Below are 17682 nucleotides of genomic sequence, written 5' to 3' on the forward strand. Positions count from 1 at the left end.
TGGTGGTATTATCAAATGGAATGAAATGTAAATCCCTGAAATCCATCACGGCCCCACCTTAACTCGATTCAGCCAAACGTATCTATCACTTTAATTAGAGCTGCAAAACAATGGAGGCCAACAGCAGATGGAAAGTAATTTAATAGCCGTAGCTAACCTGGCCAAGGGTCGCTGAAAAGGTTAGCCGAATTGAAATAGAAAATTTTAATTACATTTTCTGCAGTGCTACAGTGCTACAGTGCACGTTGTGTTCTCTGTTTGTTTGCGTTGAATTAAATTTCATTTCCCTGGCTGCCGTTCATTTCTATTGCTTGCCATTCCTATTGGGCCGCTTTTGGGTCTGGTCTGGTTGGATTGGTCTGAGTTTTGGTATGTCAAGTCTTGGTTTGGTGGGCCATGGGCTTTTGGCTTTGCATGCGCAGCGACGCCATTAAACAGCCGTTTCCGGTTTACGCGCTTTGAGTTTCCGCTTCAAACGGCAACAACAACGGCATCGGAGTTGCCGGAGTCTGATTGTTGTTGGCCGAGTTGCAGCAGCTGTTGCCTTGGTTATTGTGCGCACTTTTGCTGGCATCGCTGTTATTATTTCGACTCAGCCACACTCACTCCCACACACACACACACACACACACACACAAGGGGATCCTTGGTGCCGCCCTGCACCATCTTTAATATAAGACTCAATTCAACACAAAAACACAAAAGGATCTGGAATAGAAGTGGATTGGGGGAGCAGGAAAAGGAACAGCTAAATTTCGCGTTTGTGTGCACCACACTGAAGAGGCGTGGCAAATCACGCATACGCACTGTAGCGCACTTCACAGCAACTGCCATTACACTTGAAAAAATGGTTGTAAGCACAGCTGCAACACTTATGTAGTTTAAAGTGCCAGGGAAATCACTACGCCCGTTCATTCACCAATAAAAGCTTTTGTCATCCATCACCGAAGTATTTATAAAAAAAAATCATTTTTTTGCACTGCATACTTTTAAACACCTTTATTAATGATTTCACAGTCCCAGTCACTTCTGTAAACACAATGCAGTTCTTAAAGTAAACCTTACGTATTTATTTAAGATATTTTGATTTATTTAAAAATACCTTTTTATAACTTAAGAGAACTTGTAGATGCAACACGTGAAATAGTTTTTTGCCAGTACAGTGGGGCAAAAGCAATAAGCAAGGAACATTTTCATTGCCTGGCCATGGCCAAAGATGCCCACCGCAAAACACACTCGCACTCGTGCATTTCTATATTTTTAATTAAACGCAAAAAGCCCTTTTGGCAACACGCAAAGCGCAGCTGCTGAGGCAGAAGCCCGAGAGCCCATGCTTTCCCAGCAGCCATGGAACTGTGGGTGGAAAATGGGGAAATAGTAGTTGGGTGGGGTGGAAAAAGTGTGTGCTTGAGCGAGTGCAAAGCAATCGCGACGACAACTTCAAGGTTAAGTCGTCAGCTTTGTTCAACGAGGAAAACTGGGAGGAAAAGGATTTTCCTCATCGAGGTTACTGACTTGCTGCACAATCTAAGTGGAAATACAAGGCTGACGCCGTTAAGTGTATTAAAATGTTGTTTTAATTTAGCTAAGAAACTATTTCAAGACGGCGAAAGATGTGACACCTTGCAAATTGAATTGCTAATATAGTGGTTTCCTCACATTGCTCATTAGTGTTGAATGGAAGTGTGCATGGATTCAGTTTTGATACTGGCAAAGGTCAAGAACTTAATTATATATTTTGTGGCTCATCAATGGTACGCAATGGAAAGCAGATTTAATTTAAATACAATTTTCATTTGGTTTCTTTCAAAATTTGAAGGAGTTGTGGCTGAAGAACCAACATCCTAAGATAACTGGAAATGTATAATGTTCCTTTAAGCTCTCTACTTAAAAAGCCATAAATCATAACGCGTTGGAATTTCCTTAATTGAGTATGCGTTCGATCTGTTAAATTTAAATAAACCCGAATAATAATTTCCTGCATTATTACTCGACTTTTTCAGTTATTTCTGGCGTTCCATGAAAAGCAGATTCAATTTGCAGCATCAAATCGTGTTCAGGGGTCTATCTGTCGTTTTTATTGTTTCACCTTTCCGGAGCACCGTATTCGTATTGGTATTCGCAATGCATTGGTATTGGCAATGGTATTGGCAATGGTATTGGAAATGGTATTGGTATTGGTATTGGTATTGGCCTTCCGTTATGCTGACATTGAGCAGGTTATGGGCCATCGCACGTTTGGGAGCACAGAGAGGAAAGGCCCTATGAAAGGCCAATTAATATTTCATAAAGGCGCACGTAGCCAAGACAATACATACACACACACACACACACACACACACATACAGCTACATATACAGACAGCGAGTGAAAGAGAAGGCAGCACACAAAAATCCCTCAATCACTGCCAATTAATGTCAGACACAGGCACTCATATTTGGCATTCAGCCAGCCATCGAGGCAGCTCGCAACGTCGTACATAAAAACAATAAATGATTTATACATAAAAACAAAGAGCAATGCGCGCAAAAGCCACAAAAATAAAAATCATACACACTCACAAACCCACACACACACACACACCCATAGAAAGGCAGAGACAATGGAAAAGACGGACCAGAAGAGTGAGGAAAATGGAGGAAAAATGGAAGAACAACGACCACAGCAGGAGTTGTGAAACGTGAATTTGGTGAATTTTACTGACATATTTCTACAACAATTGTATATTTTATTATTTGCCCGAAATCAAAGCCAAACCGAATGGGAAAAGAACCCTACGGAAGGAGCAGCGTTACACACGGAATAAATATATATGTATATATAGATATATCCATGATTGGGCTTTACGACTCAATCGAGCGTCCACGAGCCCGAACCATAGATAAAACCATATACAGTTGACTAATGAATTCGCCTTTATGCTGTATGTGTAGCATACCTTTTGGGGCAGCTAATTGGGGACCTTAAATTACTCGGTGTCGGTGTACGTGAGCTATCTTTAAAGGCACGCCATCTCTGCCAGTAATTGCTGGTTTTATCAATGGTTTTTGCTATCGATTAATTTGCATATCTATTATTTTCATAAATAACAGCGAAGTTCGCTTCCTGCCAAAATCACGGCAAAAACCAGTGCACGACAAAACACAAGCCGACAAAAAATAAACAATTTAAGTCAATTTAAATTTCTGATGATTTGCAACTGTCAGTCGCGGCCCGGGGAAATTTTTGGGCTGCGAGGCATAAAAAAGAATCAACTAACTCACCACACTATCAGTCACACTTAGTGCACGTTGCACAGTTTCCATTTTGATGAGCACACACACAACTTGGCCAACGGAAACGAAGCAAAGCAACAACTACAACGGAACACTGTAAAAAAGTTGGATGGGATTCCTTAAAGCTGATTTCTATTTAAATTTTATTCCATTTATTTATGAGCTTTCTACTTACTTTCTTAGCGCATTGTTGCAACCAAATCAAATCCGAATGAAATATTTTACTTTATATAACATATTTTCTTAAAGTCGTCTTAAGAATAAAAGATATTTAATCATATTACCGCTTGCCTGAAAAGAATTTTTTAATATTAAATTATTTTTATAGATTTTAGACAATGTAATCTACTACCCTATTTTGTTCGGTGCATAAACGCAATGTAACAAGCAACGCGCAAGGAAATTTTAACAGGCAAAAAATAAATATATATGTACGCGGCAATATGTATATGTTTGGAAACTATAGTTTATGCCCGGACGGGAAAAAAACGACATAACCAGAGGGCTTTTCGAGTGCCTCGGTGGGTGGCAAAGTGGGAAAATCGTTGGGAAAATCGAGGGGATGGGGCAAATGTAGATGGCTAGCTAGTTGGTGGCTTGTTCAAAGTGCAAAGCCGAAAAAGAAAACAAAAGCAAGCAAAAACAAAACGCGGGAGTGCAAACATTTGCACGCACGCACAAATCAAAACATCAACAAAACAAAAATCGCTGGCGAAAACCAGCGGCACGTAGCCCCCCAGCACTTTTACCCTCACCCACCGAAAAAAAAATAAAAAAAAAAAAAAACCCCAACCCCTTTATGTTTTTCATGAAAAGTCTCGGCAACAGTATACGTATTTGACATTTTAAACGGGCCAGTCGCCACTTGTCAATCTTTGTAAAAGTTCGCATTTCACATATTTTCTCGTCCCCTTTGTGTACGTGAGTGTGAGTGTGTGTGTGTTTTTCCACTTTCTGGCGATTTTTTAGCCAGCTTTTTCCCTATTTTTCCTTATACTTTTTTCCCCTGCTTTTTTTTTGTCAACCAACTCGCATTTCTGCTGGCAAATGGCTTTCCAAACGCCAGTTGCCGCAGTTGCGAGCTCGCAAAGTCAGCCTAAAAGTATGCAAATAAAATACGCGCTCTTATCTGTTTGGCATTGGCTTTTGTATGTTGGCCAGGCCAACATGGTCGCCAGCTGATGCCATGTGGCAAAAAGCGTAGCCAAAACAATGTTTTAAAATGCATTTGGGCATACTTTGCACGCCGGCACATTGGCAATTGCATTCACATACCATAAGCCGGGTGTTTCCTCATCCCAGTGCCAAAAAACACAGCCCATCTCGGCCAATTCAGCCCCCACCCTCATTGCCATCGCCATCGCCATCGCCAGTCCCGGCCACTGCCACTGCCCTTTTGGCCAAACAGTTTGGGTGTTTTTGGGCCCAGACGACAACCCCGTGCGACTCCAATCAACCAAATTGAAGCCATTGGTTATTGTTGTTGCCACGTACTTGCAACAGTGACATCCTGCCAGTTGCGGCTCATATGTCGCGTGTAGCGCCCAGAAAGCAAAAAGCAAAAGCAAAGTAGTTACTTTTGTTTTGCGCGAGCGATAAAGTTAAGCAAAAAATCACTATTTTGCCGGTCTTGCACTTGGGCATTCAGAGGGCTTAAGGGTATGCCAAACGGCAGGAAACTTTAAACGAAAAGGTGAGTTATTTTAGACTCTGTAGATTGCCATCAGGCAGTTTGAACTTACAGCAGACCCTTCACCATTGTATAAAATGTTTCCTTTGGGGCAGGATTTAAGGATACTGTTTGTAAAGTACTGCTTGCTTGAAGACCTTAAGTTTATTGGTCACCTATGTATATCACATATTAAACTCAACCTGACTACTAATTAAAAATGTGATTCTTTTTATTATCCAATGTATCTTTCTCATTCATTCCGATATACAACATTTATTATTTAAATAAAAAGTACTATCTATAAAAGTCGTTTTGCAATGAAATAAAACTTCACTTTAAAACTAATATTTCTAAGGCATTATTGGCTACATTTAAAGCTCAAATTATATTTCTAACTGAAAAGGTACAGCAGTAATTGAAAAATCTAATAAAAACCAATGCTATTAACCTAATTGAATTTCAAATTAATATGCAGAACTGCCCGCTCTCAAATTAAACGTAATATATGAAAGCTATAAACGTTTGTCTGCTCTTATTGTTTGCTATTTTGTTGATGCACTCTTTTAATTAATTTATCCACTTAGTCGAAAAACTTTGAGTGCCACTCATTCAGACGGTGAAGCAAAGTGAAATTTGCATCTGTCTCTAATGTGACAAATTCCCTTGAACTCAATTAACCAGAGATTATCTTTCAATTGCAGCCTTTCTCTGCGGCACTGAAAGTTTATTCCTGAGTCTCTGAAAAGCACGGTATCAGTTGCTTCGAGTCTGTAGCGTTATACGAACTTGGAACTTCTTCGGCTTTGTCTTCTAAAGCTGTCAGTGGCATATATGTCTAAATAATAGAAAAGTTAGTGGCGAAGAAAGCAAAAAGCTGCACGATGCACTGAACTGAACTCATCTCCAAAATTTATATGGAGGAGCTGCGCTGCAAAAATCAAGTATTCGCTCATATGTTAGCTTTATGGCGCCATTTTGTTAATTTATTTCACTTGCTTGACAGTTTGTTTTCAATTTTTTATTTTCGCTTTCTATTTTTTGTAGTTTTTTGCCCTCGGTTTGGTTGAGTTTTGGTTTGGTTTGCTATGGTTTGGTTCGGTTCGGTTTGCTTTTGTCTTTTGTCGCTGGACACTGGAACACTAAACTTTATAAAGTGGGTGGCGGTGGGCGAAGGGTTGGCAGTTTCTTTTTGTTTTATTTTTTGTGGGGGGAAATAAATATTTTTTCGCATTCCTTTTGGTGGTGCAGCTAGCCAGCATTTCTCGCTGGTATGGGTGTCGCTGTGGTTTTGACATAAAGTGTGCTTATAAAAAACCGCCAAGTTAGAAGCGCGCCGGAATAAAATTTTTTGATGAATGCAACGCTCGCTGGCCAAAAAATGGCGCAAAAATAGCTGATAAATTTGCGCTCCCTCCGCAAAATAAATGGTTAAAGTTTTAAATTGAAATTGGGCCAAAAGGCAACGCGGAAATTGGGGTGGAGTGCTTATACATATAGTATACGCAAGGTATACGAGCAGCTAAAAAATGTCCATAATAAATATCTCAATCAAAAAAGACAAGCGGGCAAAAAGTAGCATCCGCATCCGCATCCGCATCAACATCAGCATCGGAATACAAATATGGCAGACAAATGGAACAAAACCAGATGAATTTGAAGCACTGTTTGCCGATTTTGCTTGCTGATAAAACAAAAGGCAACAAAAAAGCAATGCACAGATTAAAAATCTAAACTAAAAGCAGTGCTGCTGTGCTATGGAAAAAGGGAAAAGTATAAGCTGTTTCCATTTTCCACCATCAAAGATTTCGCTTCCCATTTCGTTAGTTTTTTTTTGCCCATTTTTCGTTTGTTAGATGTTGATATAAAACAAGCGACTAAATAAAAACCGCACTCACACACCAAAACTCTCGAGGGATGTGGATTGGAGTGGGTCCTGGGGCTCTAGGGTTCTGGGGTTCTGGAGTTCTGGGGAAGGTCCTGTGGATGGATTGAGAGCAGGAGACACACGTACAAGTGCAGGTCCATTTATCTTCTGTCATTGTGCGAGTGTTTCCGTTTTTGTAATGAATGTCCAGCTGTGTGCATTGCCCTGCGGACAAGAAGCTCCTTGCTGCCTCCTTCTCTCTGGTTCCAAATCCAAATCCGAATCGGGTCCCAGATCTGGCCAATGCAAAGCTAAGGCCAAAGCAAACGAGTCCGGCAGCGAAACGCTTGCTAACACTGAGACTGAACTGAAACTGAATCGGAATCCGAATCCAAGTCCGAATCTGAAACTGAATCCGGACCAAACCGAATCGGTGCCACTACAATTGTCGCCAGACATTCGCTGAAAGGCGTCCTTTATGTCGCTTGATAAGATAAGCCTCGCTTAAAATATATATTCGTTGCTATGTATTTATCTGTACGTGTGTATAGTGCAGATGGCGTAAGATGCGAATGGCAAAAGATACTGGCGCACTGGGTGGATATGCACAGCACTCCTTTCTTTATAATTAACGTTTCTTTGAAACACTTACCTACAAAATTCCTTGAGAAATATGCCTACTATGTGGCATTGCACTCATAAATAAATTCAAAATCTAAAAGTAATTTAAATTTATTGTTTGGCCAAGGTTATTGGTATTTGTTAAAATGTAATATAAATAATAATAAATAAACATTATGTTTTGCACAGACTGAAAGAAATACAATCACGGTCCACTCTAATGCAAACTCTTTGTGGAAAAGGAACCGGACATCAAGAAATGGCACAAGTGTGCAACTTGTATGCGGCACATTCTTAATCCGGGTTTTTGTCATTACACTCTCCACATTTTTTCCGCTCGCTCGCAGATTTGCGTTGTAAGCACTGCCCCGCCCCCTTTGATCCCGCCCCAATCCGGTCTTCACTGTGAATTAGGCAGATTTTCTCCTCTTTTACTTCCCAATTTCTTTTTTGGATGTTTTCTTTTTCAACACCAAATCTTCCTTTATTTCCCTCGCTTTTGGCCGAGGAACAGAAGAGCAATTGGAAATAATGCAGTGAGGACAGATGAGCACAAAGACAAGGCACACTGGGCACTGGGCAGTGGGAAATTGAGATGCAGGGTCTTAACACTGGCCAAGAAGAGGCGAGAGAAAAACGGAAAATGTGGCAAGGGGCAAAAGGGGCCGAAAGTTTGGACTGAGCTGCTCTGCCAGCCGGGAAAGTAAGCTGCTTGCCGGAAAACTGCAGTTCGGGGCTTATATGCAACCAACTGCAAACTGAAATGCCATCAGCTGTCGGGCTTCTGAGCGAGTATCAGGTATGTTAACCGGCGATATCGAAAGGTTTTATTTCCCCAATATTTGCAGGCAGAAAAAAACTTAACGGGCATATCACCAGCTAAAATTGCTAGGACATTGTTCTGTCATTGGAAACTACCTTTGGGAATTTAAATAAATAGAATGCTTACCAAAAATTATTTATTTTCGAGTAAAATCGAATAATTTTGTTGCATACAAGTGAAAAATAACATAAGACAATAAGCTATTGTTCAGCAAATACGCAGCATTGCAAATATTTTTATGACACTCTATTTGTCATGGTTGCGTATATTTATGCAATGATTTTTCCAAACCAATTGAGTATATTTTCTATAGGAGCCAGAAAATATTTATCAAAACTATTGCTGCTATAAGCCACAAGCCCGTTAAAAGCAAGTGAATAACGTGGCCTTTGTTTTTCGATCCAGTTTCATAATAGGTTCATAAAATGGCATGGATTTATCCCATATTAAACACATGAATATTACATGGTAATTTTAGGAGTGGTGGCAAGGGGATTTTTTGTGTGATTTTGAGCCGCTTCGTCTGAAATTGATTTTGCCATAATTTAGCCTGTCAAAATGCTAGCAACTTGGCAAAATTATTTGCTTGATTTTCCCCCCACCAAGAGCTGGCGAGTCCCGCAGGGCAAACGTTAATTCGATTTGAGGGCATCTCTCCACTCGATGGGTATATAAGTATACCCATCTATATATACAGATCCAGTTCCCCGGGTGGCAACCTCAATTTACCCATTTCGGCAGTCCCGATGGCATAAGCGAATTCATCCATTAAAGCTGCCAGCAGCGTACATAAAGCCAAACAATTCCCCTAACTACCCAAATTGATCAATTTCAATTCACTGCAAATAGCCTGGGCGTGATTTGTTGGGGTGGCCCAACAGTATTGCTCGTAATGTCACCCCCTGGTTGGTAATGCTTTGCAATATAAACTTTTTGTACTTTACGATATAGGGAGCTCTACTTTCTCAGTCACAAAAGTCAAAAAAAGCATATATATATACATACATACATATATATCAAACGACACCTCTGCCAAGTAGCTCACTACAAATTTGTCAAAGCCGAAGCAAATCGAAAACAAAGACGTGGAAACGTGCTGCGAAGCAAAAACTCCAATCGCAATCGACAAAAGCACACACCGAACGCAAAAGTTTGCATTTCAAGTCTCCATTTCCCTGTTAAGTTTGCTGCATGACTTTGAGAATAGGAAAATGGTCAACAATCAGAACAATGGACTTGTGATCTACGGACTGGTGATAAGCTTTCCTCTCAGAATGGCGCTGTTTGCGGTGCACGTTTACCTGGATAATTTACTGGCGCTGATGCAGTTGATCCAGGACGTTCAAGTCCTTCAACTCCGAATTCTCTTCAAGGTCATCAAGTGGGTGTACCTACCGGGGCCTGAAAATGGAGCCGCTCTATCGCTGAGGTTTCGTACACTGAAAGGCCTCCAGATCTTCCTGACCACCTGGGCCATGATGATACACTTCACCACCCAGATGTGGCGCATGTCGTGCTACGACATCATGGAACTCAGCCGACTATTCCGCATCTACGCCGAAAGTCGCACCTGGACGATCATGATGCAGTCCCACAATCGCGCCCGACGCTGAAAAATTATCCTGCGAGAGCAATAAACGTTCGCAAGTGCATGAAATTTAATGCTCGCTTTGTGGAATCAAATCCGCATTTCTCTGCGCGGTATTAGGAGTACGGCGGAGTATATTTGGTTAATAAAAACGAGACTAAAAAATATATTTTTTTGCATTAATGTCAGGGCAGCTCTTCTTATGAGAAAATGAAAAAATTGAACACAAAATATTTTTAATCGAAATAAAGTGGTATTTTGTAAAAGAAAATATTGAAGCCGCTTTGTCCGCCTCACATACTAGCACTCAGTTTATAATAATATTACTTTAATAATTGAGGTATTTATTTATTTATATAACGAATAGAAAATATCGATAAAAAATCGATTAAAATACTGTACAAAATTTGACTTTGGTCACTTTTGATAGCTTTTCAGCTCTATTATTCAATCAAAATGTCTTTAATTCAACTTCTATGGTACAGTACTTTTAGATGCACAGTACCTCTTAGTCGACTATAATGTTCTTAATTTATTTTTTTGTTTTGGGAAGGGAATGCCGCCAAATGCATCCGCATTCGTATTCGCTTTTAGCGTGCGCAATTACACTTGAAGAAATCCTGGGGATTTCATGCGAAAATCCATTTGTCACAATGCCGAGTACGTGCGGCACCAGCGCTGCAGCTCCAGCTGCAGCAGTGCGTGTAAATGTGTCGTCCGGGCGAGTCCTTCGGGTCGGGTCCTGGGGATCCTTTGCGTCCTTTGCCAGCTGCGGAGCTGCACAGCTAGCTCCACCGAACTGATTCCGCTGCAGTGCCGTTGCTCTATCACAATGACACTTCATTTCAGTTGGCCTCTGCGGCAAGGACTGCTCGATGCTTTGCCAAAATATATGTACACATCTACATGTCGCTCCGAATCCGTATCTCTGCCTCTGTATCCGCATCTGTAAATGTATCTGTAAATGCATCTGTATCTGTGGTCATTGCCGGGAGCCTTTCGCTCAGAAAATGGCCAGCTCTGGATTATTTGAAGCCGACCCAGTGCGTTTGGCTAATGGAGTCGCTCCGAAGGCGAAGTCAGTCGTTGTGAGGAGGGCTGCTCCAAGCGTACTGGCAACATAAACGGATTCCCGGATTATTGGTCTTCAGAGCTCCAAGTTGTCGCCAATCAAGTAGAATTCCAGTGCCATGGCATCTGGTATCTAAAGGATTGAAGGAGTGAGAAGAGTGCTCTAAATAAAAATGGGGTTTTAGAGTCCCCTTATTTAGCATTTCACAATTTTTAAACGAAATTTCGAAGTTTATAATTGTATGATATGATTTAATCTTAAATATAATCTTAATTAATGTTCATTAAGTCCCACATAATAATAATAATGAAGTACTGGGTTATAAACTCATAATTGCTTTAGCGCGTTATATTAAAGACCTTTGTTTACGTATTGTTCACGTCCAACTTTGTTGTTGTAGTGTTAGATATGCACAATCAGTCTACTGACTCCTTTGGCAAAAGAATGCCACAATAAATTCCAGGCATCGCCACTTGGCCGAGAACAAAGGCCAAAGGGTTTAAATCAAAAGTACTCCATTCGAGCCCTTGATCTGTGCAAACCGCCCTCGCTTTTCACAGATTTCAAGTGCGAAAGCGAACGCCGCACAAGTTTTCATAATCATGAATATTGTTTATCGCCCTGTGAGCAGCTCAGAGCTCACTACCCCGCCTTTGCAAGTGCATTTGAGCATAATGAGATAGACTCCTCTGGTCTCCGGCCTCCGGTCTACGGCCTCCAGTCTACGGACACTGCTCTCCCAGTTGCGTGTTCCGGATTCCAGACTCCGGCGGAGTTGATTCGCAGTTGAGTTGCAGCTTAAGCCTCTCGCCAAGTGCTAAGTAAAAAATAACCGGGCCATAACAAAAGACTACAAAGAAAAAGTGTTCTTTAGACACTTGACATAGCATTGAATAAAGTCGGAATATACTCGTACATATAGTATACGAATAAGCCTTTTTGCACTAACAAAAAACACTTTAATTGGCTGGCCAGGGTATTTGCATGAAATGTTGTTTGAAGAGTTTACAGCGTATTTACACATAGAATTACATAAATGCTGAGCGTATTAACTTTAATTGAAAAGTATTTTTAATTAATAAATTTCAACACATTGGCGTCAGCACACACACATAATTGCAAGTGGGCATTAAAAGTGCCCACTCTCCGCGTTAAAAGGCAATCATCACAACAATAACATTATAATGTCTGCACAAACAACTGCATCCGACATACTTGTATGTAAAGTATACGAGTATATACATATGTACATATGTATGTATGTATATATGAACTGTATAGTACATCGTATTGATATGTCAGACAACAACAATGGCAAACGGAACAGCGACCAGCGGAAAAAAGGTTAATTGACCAACAAATAACTTAATTAAATCAAATGAAAATTAAACAATTCAATTTTTAATGAGGTTCGCTGGTTTTGACCTCGTTTCAATTATGAAAAGCGAGCACAATGGGCACAAGTGCCCGGAGTAGGCAGCTCCCGGATGACTGATTGGCCGGCTGGAGGTCGTTCCCGCCCGTCCGGAAAAGCGGAAAGCTGGAAAAGTGGCAGTGGCACATCTGACAGCTCTATTAAAATTTCGAATACCCTCAATTTGGACCGCCTTTTCACTACCACTTGCCCATCCGTTTGCGTTAAAAACGGTGGTCAGCCGAACTATTAATTACAGGTGGTTAACAAAAAAAGCGGTAGGCATGGAAATTTGGAATGGGAGCCAAACCCCCAAAACACGTGTGATCTACTAATTACTAGGATACTTAAACACAAAGTACCTTCGAATACTAATTAACTAAAACAAAGTTTTTCGTATAGAACTAAAATAGTTTTACCTGGCTCATGAAATGGAAAACTCATGAATTATTAAGCAGAAGTCTATATTGAAAATTTGATTTAATGCATGTTGGAGATTTTAAATATCTTTAAGGCTACACAAAAAAATCCGCTCATGTATGACCAGAAAAATAAATCAAATTAGTTATATATAATTATATATGAATACAATAATTTTAACTCGCCAACTAATTAATACTGCTTTCATTTTTAATATATAGCAGAGAAAATAAAAATCCATTTCCATTGAATTTGTGAAAACATTTGTACATTTCGACTCATTTGTAGAAAAGTCGCCATGGCTCTACATGCAGTCCTGTTGAATCGATAATTAATTTTTAATGATTTACAACGTGACAACTGCTTGTATAACGATAATTCAATATTATAGCAGATCAACTATCAAAACTGAAACATTTTCCTCTGCGCTCTCTTCAACAATTCACAAACCGAATGTGTGCAGCTGATCCCATTGGGAGTGAAGTTCATAAAAAAGGCATAAATTATGTAAATTGATTAAAAAATCAGCATACCTCGGCAATAAAATGATTATAAAGCAGAATGAATAAACAATAGCCACTTGCGAAACTGCAACAATTGCAGGACAGCACTTATAGAGGAACAATTTACAACTGCCGAGTGGCAATTGAAACTAAGACCGTGGGGCAATGTATTTTATTTGATTTGGCTGGTTCCCTTTTTGGTTGCTGGTTGTTATTGTTGTACGTTTAATGAATTTTATTGATTGCAAATACAAAATAAGAACGGCATCACGTAAATGGAAACCATTTACAGCTTAAAAATATTTAATTACCAACCGCCCACCGCCGAATGGGCAGCGGATTTTCGATGGGGTGTTGTGGGGTTCGAAATGTTTCAGGTCTTGCCACCAAATTGCAATTAATCTTCTTTTAACAGCAAACTTTTGATCCGCTTTATTTGCATTTCGCTGCGGCCCACAACAACAACAGCATCCGCAAAAGCAACAAGAAAAACAACAACAAATAAAGTGGTCCCACGGAGGGAAAATAACGAAAATGCTTGTCATAAAAAATTATCAAGGGTTAAAAATTATGTTACGCGTTTCATTTTGGTCGCTGCGAAATGATTTATGCAAAATCTGTGCCCCCCGAAAAATGAATATAAATTGTGCGATTTCATGTTGTTCTTTTTTCGCGCCCCCACCTCTTCAACTTAGCTCAACTTTTTCCGTGTCCGGCAAATTAATTTAAAAGCAGCAACAATAAGTAAAATAACAAACTGCGAAAGGGTCGTCGCTGCTCCTTCCCGGCCATTATTTATAATCTCACATTGAAAGGGGTTTTCTAATCGATATTTCGCTCTGCCTTTTTGTTCCCTTAGCAAATCTGCATTAGCCGATGATAATTTTCTGATAGCCCAGGTAGCCGGGATAGTAGCCACTGCCATAGCCATAATAGCCAGGCACTTGTGAGCCTGGAGAGCCTGGTGAGCCATAGTAGTTGTACGGATAGCCAGGATATGCCCAAGAATAACCACTGGCCCAGTTGAGGAAGGGTAATCCGCCGATGCTGCCGCTAAAGAAGATGCCACGCCTTCGACGAACCGGATGCGGATTTCGCTGCGAATCAGATTCCGATTCACCCGGCACCGCAGCGCCGCCAATTTCCTGCTCCAATGACAGCAAATCCGTTTTTACATCGCCAACTGGTGCCACATCCTTGTCAACAGCCGACGCGCCACTCAAGTGCGTGCCCAGCAGCAGAATCAACGCCAGAAGCAGAGATGGCGATGGCGACGGCAATTGCAATGGCATATTTAAATATTTAATTCAACGATGAAAATATGATATTTATATTTAATTCAATCGACAAACCGCGTCAATGCTTTCCACACAACTGCCAGTCAAAGAGCAGCCGATGTTTCCTATTTATATGTAGAGAGGGCATAGCGACTGAATTTAATGCCAACACCATTGACGTTTGTTTTACATTTAAAGCCCGCTAATTGAAGGCAACGCTAATGCCTTCATTCAAAACGCCCGCAAAATTGGTTGCCAATAAAAAGCCGTGCAAGAGCTAAAGACAAAAAAAGGTTCTAACAAATGTGACGTATTAGTCGAGGCAATCAATGTGGTATAGAATCATTGGGAACTCAAAACAGTACCCATGAAGATTGGATACCCTTCTTTTATTTATTTTATAAAATGCAATGGTGAATTTTCCAAGCTACTCATTGTTTAAAGAAGCTGTTGATAAATTTAACAATATACAATTTGGCAGCTGCTTTTTCTATAGCCATGCTTCCCCAACTTTAAATGAAAAACACTGCACATTATTTTCGATTCGAGAGGTGTTCGTTTAAAGTTTCTTAATTGAAGGCAATTAAAATTTTTAATAAAAAAACGCGGGAGGAGTCGAAAAACGATAGCACAAAGTCATATGAAATAAAACCAGGAGAGTTGAATAACTCAATGAATACGAACTTGATTCTTTTATGTAGTTCTTTTGTGAGCAAGGCAAATTTTTAAAACGAATTTTTAGAATTATGTAACCTATTCAACCTATTCGAACCGAGAAAAATCGTTTAATCTGGCTTTGTGGCTTGACCAGGGACTTAAAACACCCTCTTGAAGCTTATACCTAAATCGCTTTATGAACCGAATTATGAAGGCTTGACAGCATTTGTCTGATGCTCGTCGCAAATACCCTGACTACTGCCATTCCCACCCAATACCCCACACCACTCATTTGCCGCCCGACAAAAGTGCCAGACCTTGTGTCCCTTTTCACACATTACGCATACGCCACGTTGCTGCGTTCTTTCATTGCGTTCGTTGTGTTCGGTTCGCTTTGCTAGCTCGTTGGCTGCCAATTGACACATTTCATGTTCAGATATGCGTGAATAACAATTATTGTAATTTTTCAAAGCGCTCGTTGCGAGACAAAGCGCAGACTTGTGACAATTCAGCGATAATACATAAAAGCGTAACCTTAACCGACAGCGTGTAAACCTTGAACTTGAGTGACATGGGCAAAAGGGCGCCAAATATTTTTTTTCTTTTTTTTTTTTTGATTTTTACCCTCTTTTGTGTACATTTTCCTGCCTGCCTGAGTACTCATTCCTGTACTATTCAAATATGTGCCGATTTTCCCATGTCGGCGTGTACGTATGTGTTTGCCAATGTGTCAACATTTTAGATTGCCTTGCATGATTTGCAAGAAAAATGAAGACAATAGTTGAGTTTAACACTCTCCACTCAACAACCGCAACAGGAACAACAAATTCAGCAGAAACAACAGCAACAACAACAAGAACAGCAACACGAGGGCCAAGTACCGCTGTCAGCATGTCACGCGATTTGTTGCCTCTGAACGAGTATGAAATGAATATATTTCTTATAAAGGAAAGTCATGGCCCGCTGTTTGTGGGTGTCACCGGGTACTTTTTATCCCCGATTAACAAGTGCAATGCGCAGCGAGTGGAATAGGATGATGCCAAACGGGGTAACGAATAAGTGCTACCTAGTAAGTTGCAGCTAGATATTCAAGAACTAAGGAAGCTGATATGCTGCGATAGTAAACTAATTAATAGTAATTACATTTTAAAAAGTGTAAATTTGAGCTATATAAAAACGTTGATTTTAATGAACGCTTAAGTCAAATACCTATGTATATTTATATTTTTTATATATTTTGCCAATCTTATACATAAGTGTGCTTACCTTTTAAGCGAGCTTGATATTCTACTCCAACCAAATTCTAAATGAAAACATTTGCCAATATCCCCTATTACAACAAACAATCTAATAAAACCCCCTGCAATGAGAAATCAGAATTGGGTTAGTTCCGTCTCCGTCGTATTTTAATTCTATTTGCACATTCGGGCGAAACTTGCAAATACAAAGGCGAACTATAAACAATGGCAGCGGAACGAGAACAAGAAATTGCGTTGCCCAGATAACTTCAACAACTTTTCGCGATTTCCGCGACTTGCGACTTTTGTATTGTGTGCATTTGTCTGCGTGCGTATCTATGTTCGATGAGTTTTCCACTCTCTGTCTTTCTCTCTCTCTCTATCTGTCTGTCTCTCTCTCTCTGCTGTCGCTGAGTGCGTGTGTATGGGTGTGTCAACAAATGACTCGAATGAAATTTATAAGCAAAGTTAGCTGAACGCAGTGGCAAAAGTTGATAAGGGTTCGCTCGGTGGCAAGCGAAGTTTTTCCCCCAAAAAGCCAGAGAGCCAGCTCATCCGCAGATACCAAGTAATGGTAACTGGGACAAGGATGAGGCATAGTTGCGGTACCCACTTTCCGCCCAGAGTTCAACAGGAGGCCAATAACATGGCCAATGTATTAATTTACGCAAGTCAAATTCAAACTTTCAGTCGAGTTAATTAAATGCCCAGCCTGTGCAGGGGAGCTTAACTCAAATAGAAACTAATGATAAAAGGCACTGGTCAAGGAGCTAGATTCTTGGAAGACCATGGAGCCCAGAGATTCCGGCGACTGCTGGCTGGCCAATCGAGCAGGCCAGGCCAGGAAATGGTCAAGCCCCCATCTTGTGCATAATAAGCTTGAATCCTTGAATACGCTCTCAAAAGGAAAAGTCCCTTCCAATGACGTGCCATGCCTCAAGTTGCCCGGAAGAAGTGCAAATGTGAGCCAGTTAAACCCTCAAGCAATGGACCCATTGTGTTCATTGAATCCTACGAAATTGTGGGCTCTATCTGTGCGTGTACAATTGAAAGGATTAAAGCTTAGGTATTTCTGTGCAGAAGAAGTTTACAGCAGTGTGAAAGCCGTAACTCTACCTTTAGCACAATTTAAAAATCGTAGAAGGCAACAGAGGCCATTCAACAGGTTGTTCAACATTCCACACACGCTTAGAGCCAGGTACTAAATTACCATTTTAATTAAAATAATATAAGTAATTTAATTAAGCAGGCATTACGC

At 40.4% G+C, this 17682-nt stretch overlaps 2 protein-coding genes across 2 annotated transcripts; one reads left to right on the forward strand and one right to left on the reverse strand.

Annotated features, from left to right (window-relative positions):
- The first annotated feature begins 9252 nt into the window (after positions 1-9252).
- LOC122621486 lies at positions 9253-10010 on the forward strand. Its single transcript, XM_043799349.1, has one exon. The coding sequence runs from the start codon at positions 9467-9469 to the stop codon at positions 9866-9868; it is 402 nt and encodes a 133-aa protein (XP_043655284.1). The 5' UTR covers positions 9253-9466; the 3' UTR covers positions 9869-10010.
- A 3786-nt stretch (positions 10011-13796) lies between these two features.
- LOC122621682 lies at positions 13797-14664 on the reverse strand. The gene has a single exon (XM_043799630.1). The coding sequence runs from the start codon at positions 14542-14544 to the stop codon at positions 14122-14124; it is 423 nt and encodes a 140-aa protein (XP_043655565.1). The 5' UTR covers positions 14545-14664; the 3' UTR covers positions 13797-14121.
- Positions 14665-17682: the final 3018 nt, after the last annotated feature.

Source organism: Drosophila teissieri, chromosome 3R (assembly GCF_016746235.2).
Source record: "Drosophila teissieri strain GT53w chromosome 3R, Prin_Dtei_1.1, whole genome shotgun sequence".
Lineage (NCBI taxonomy): Eukaryota > Metazoa > Arthropoda > Insecta > Diptera > Drosophilidae > Drosophila > Drosophila teissieri.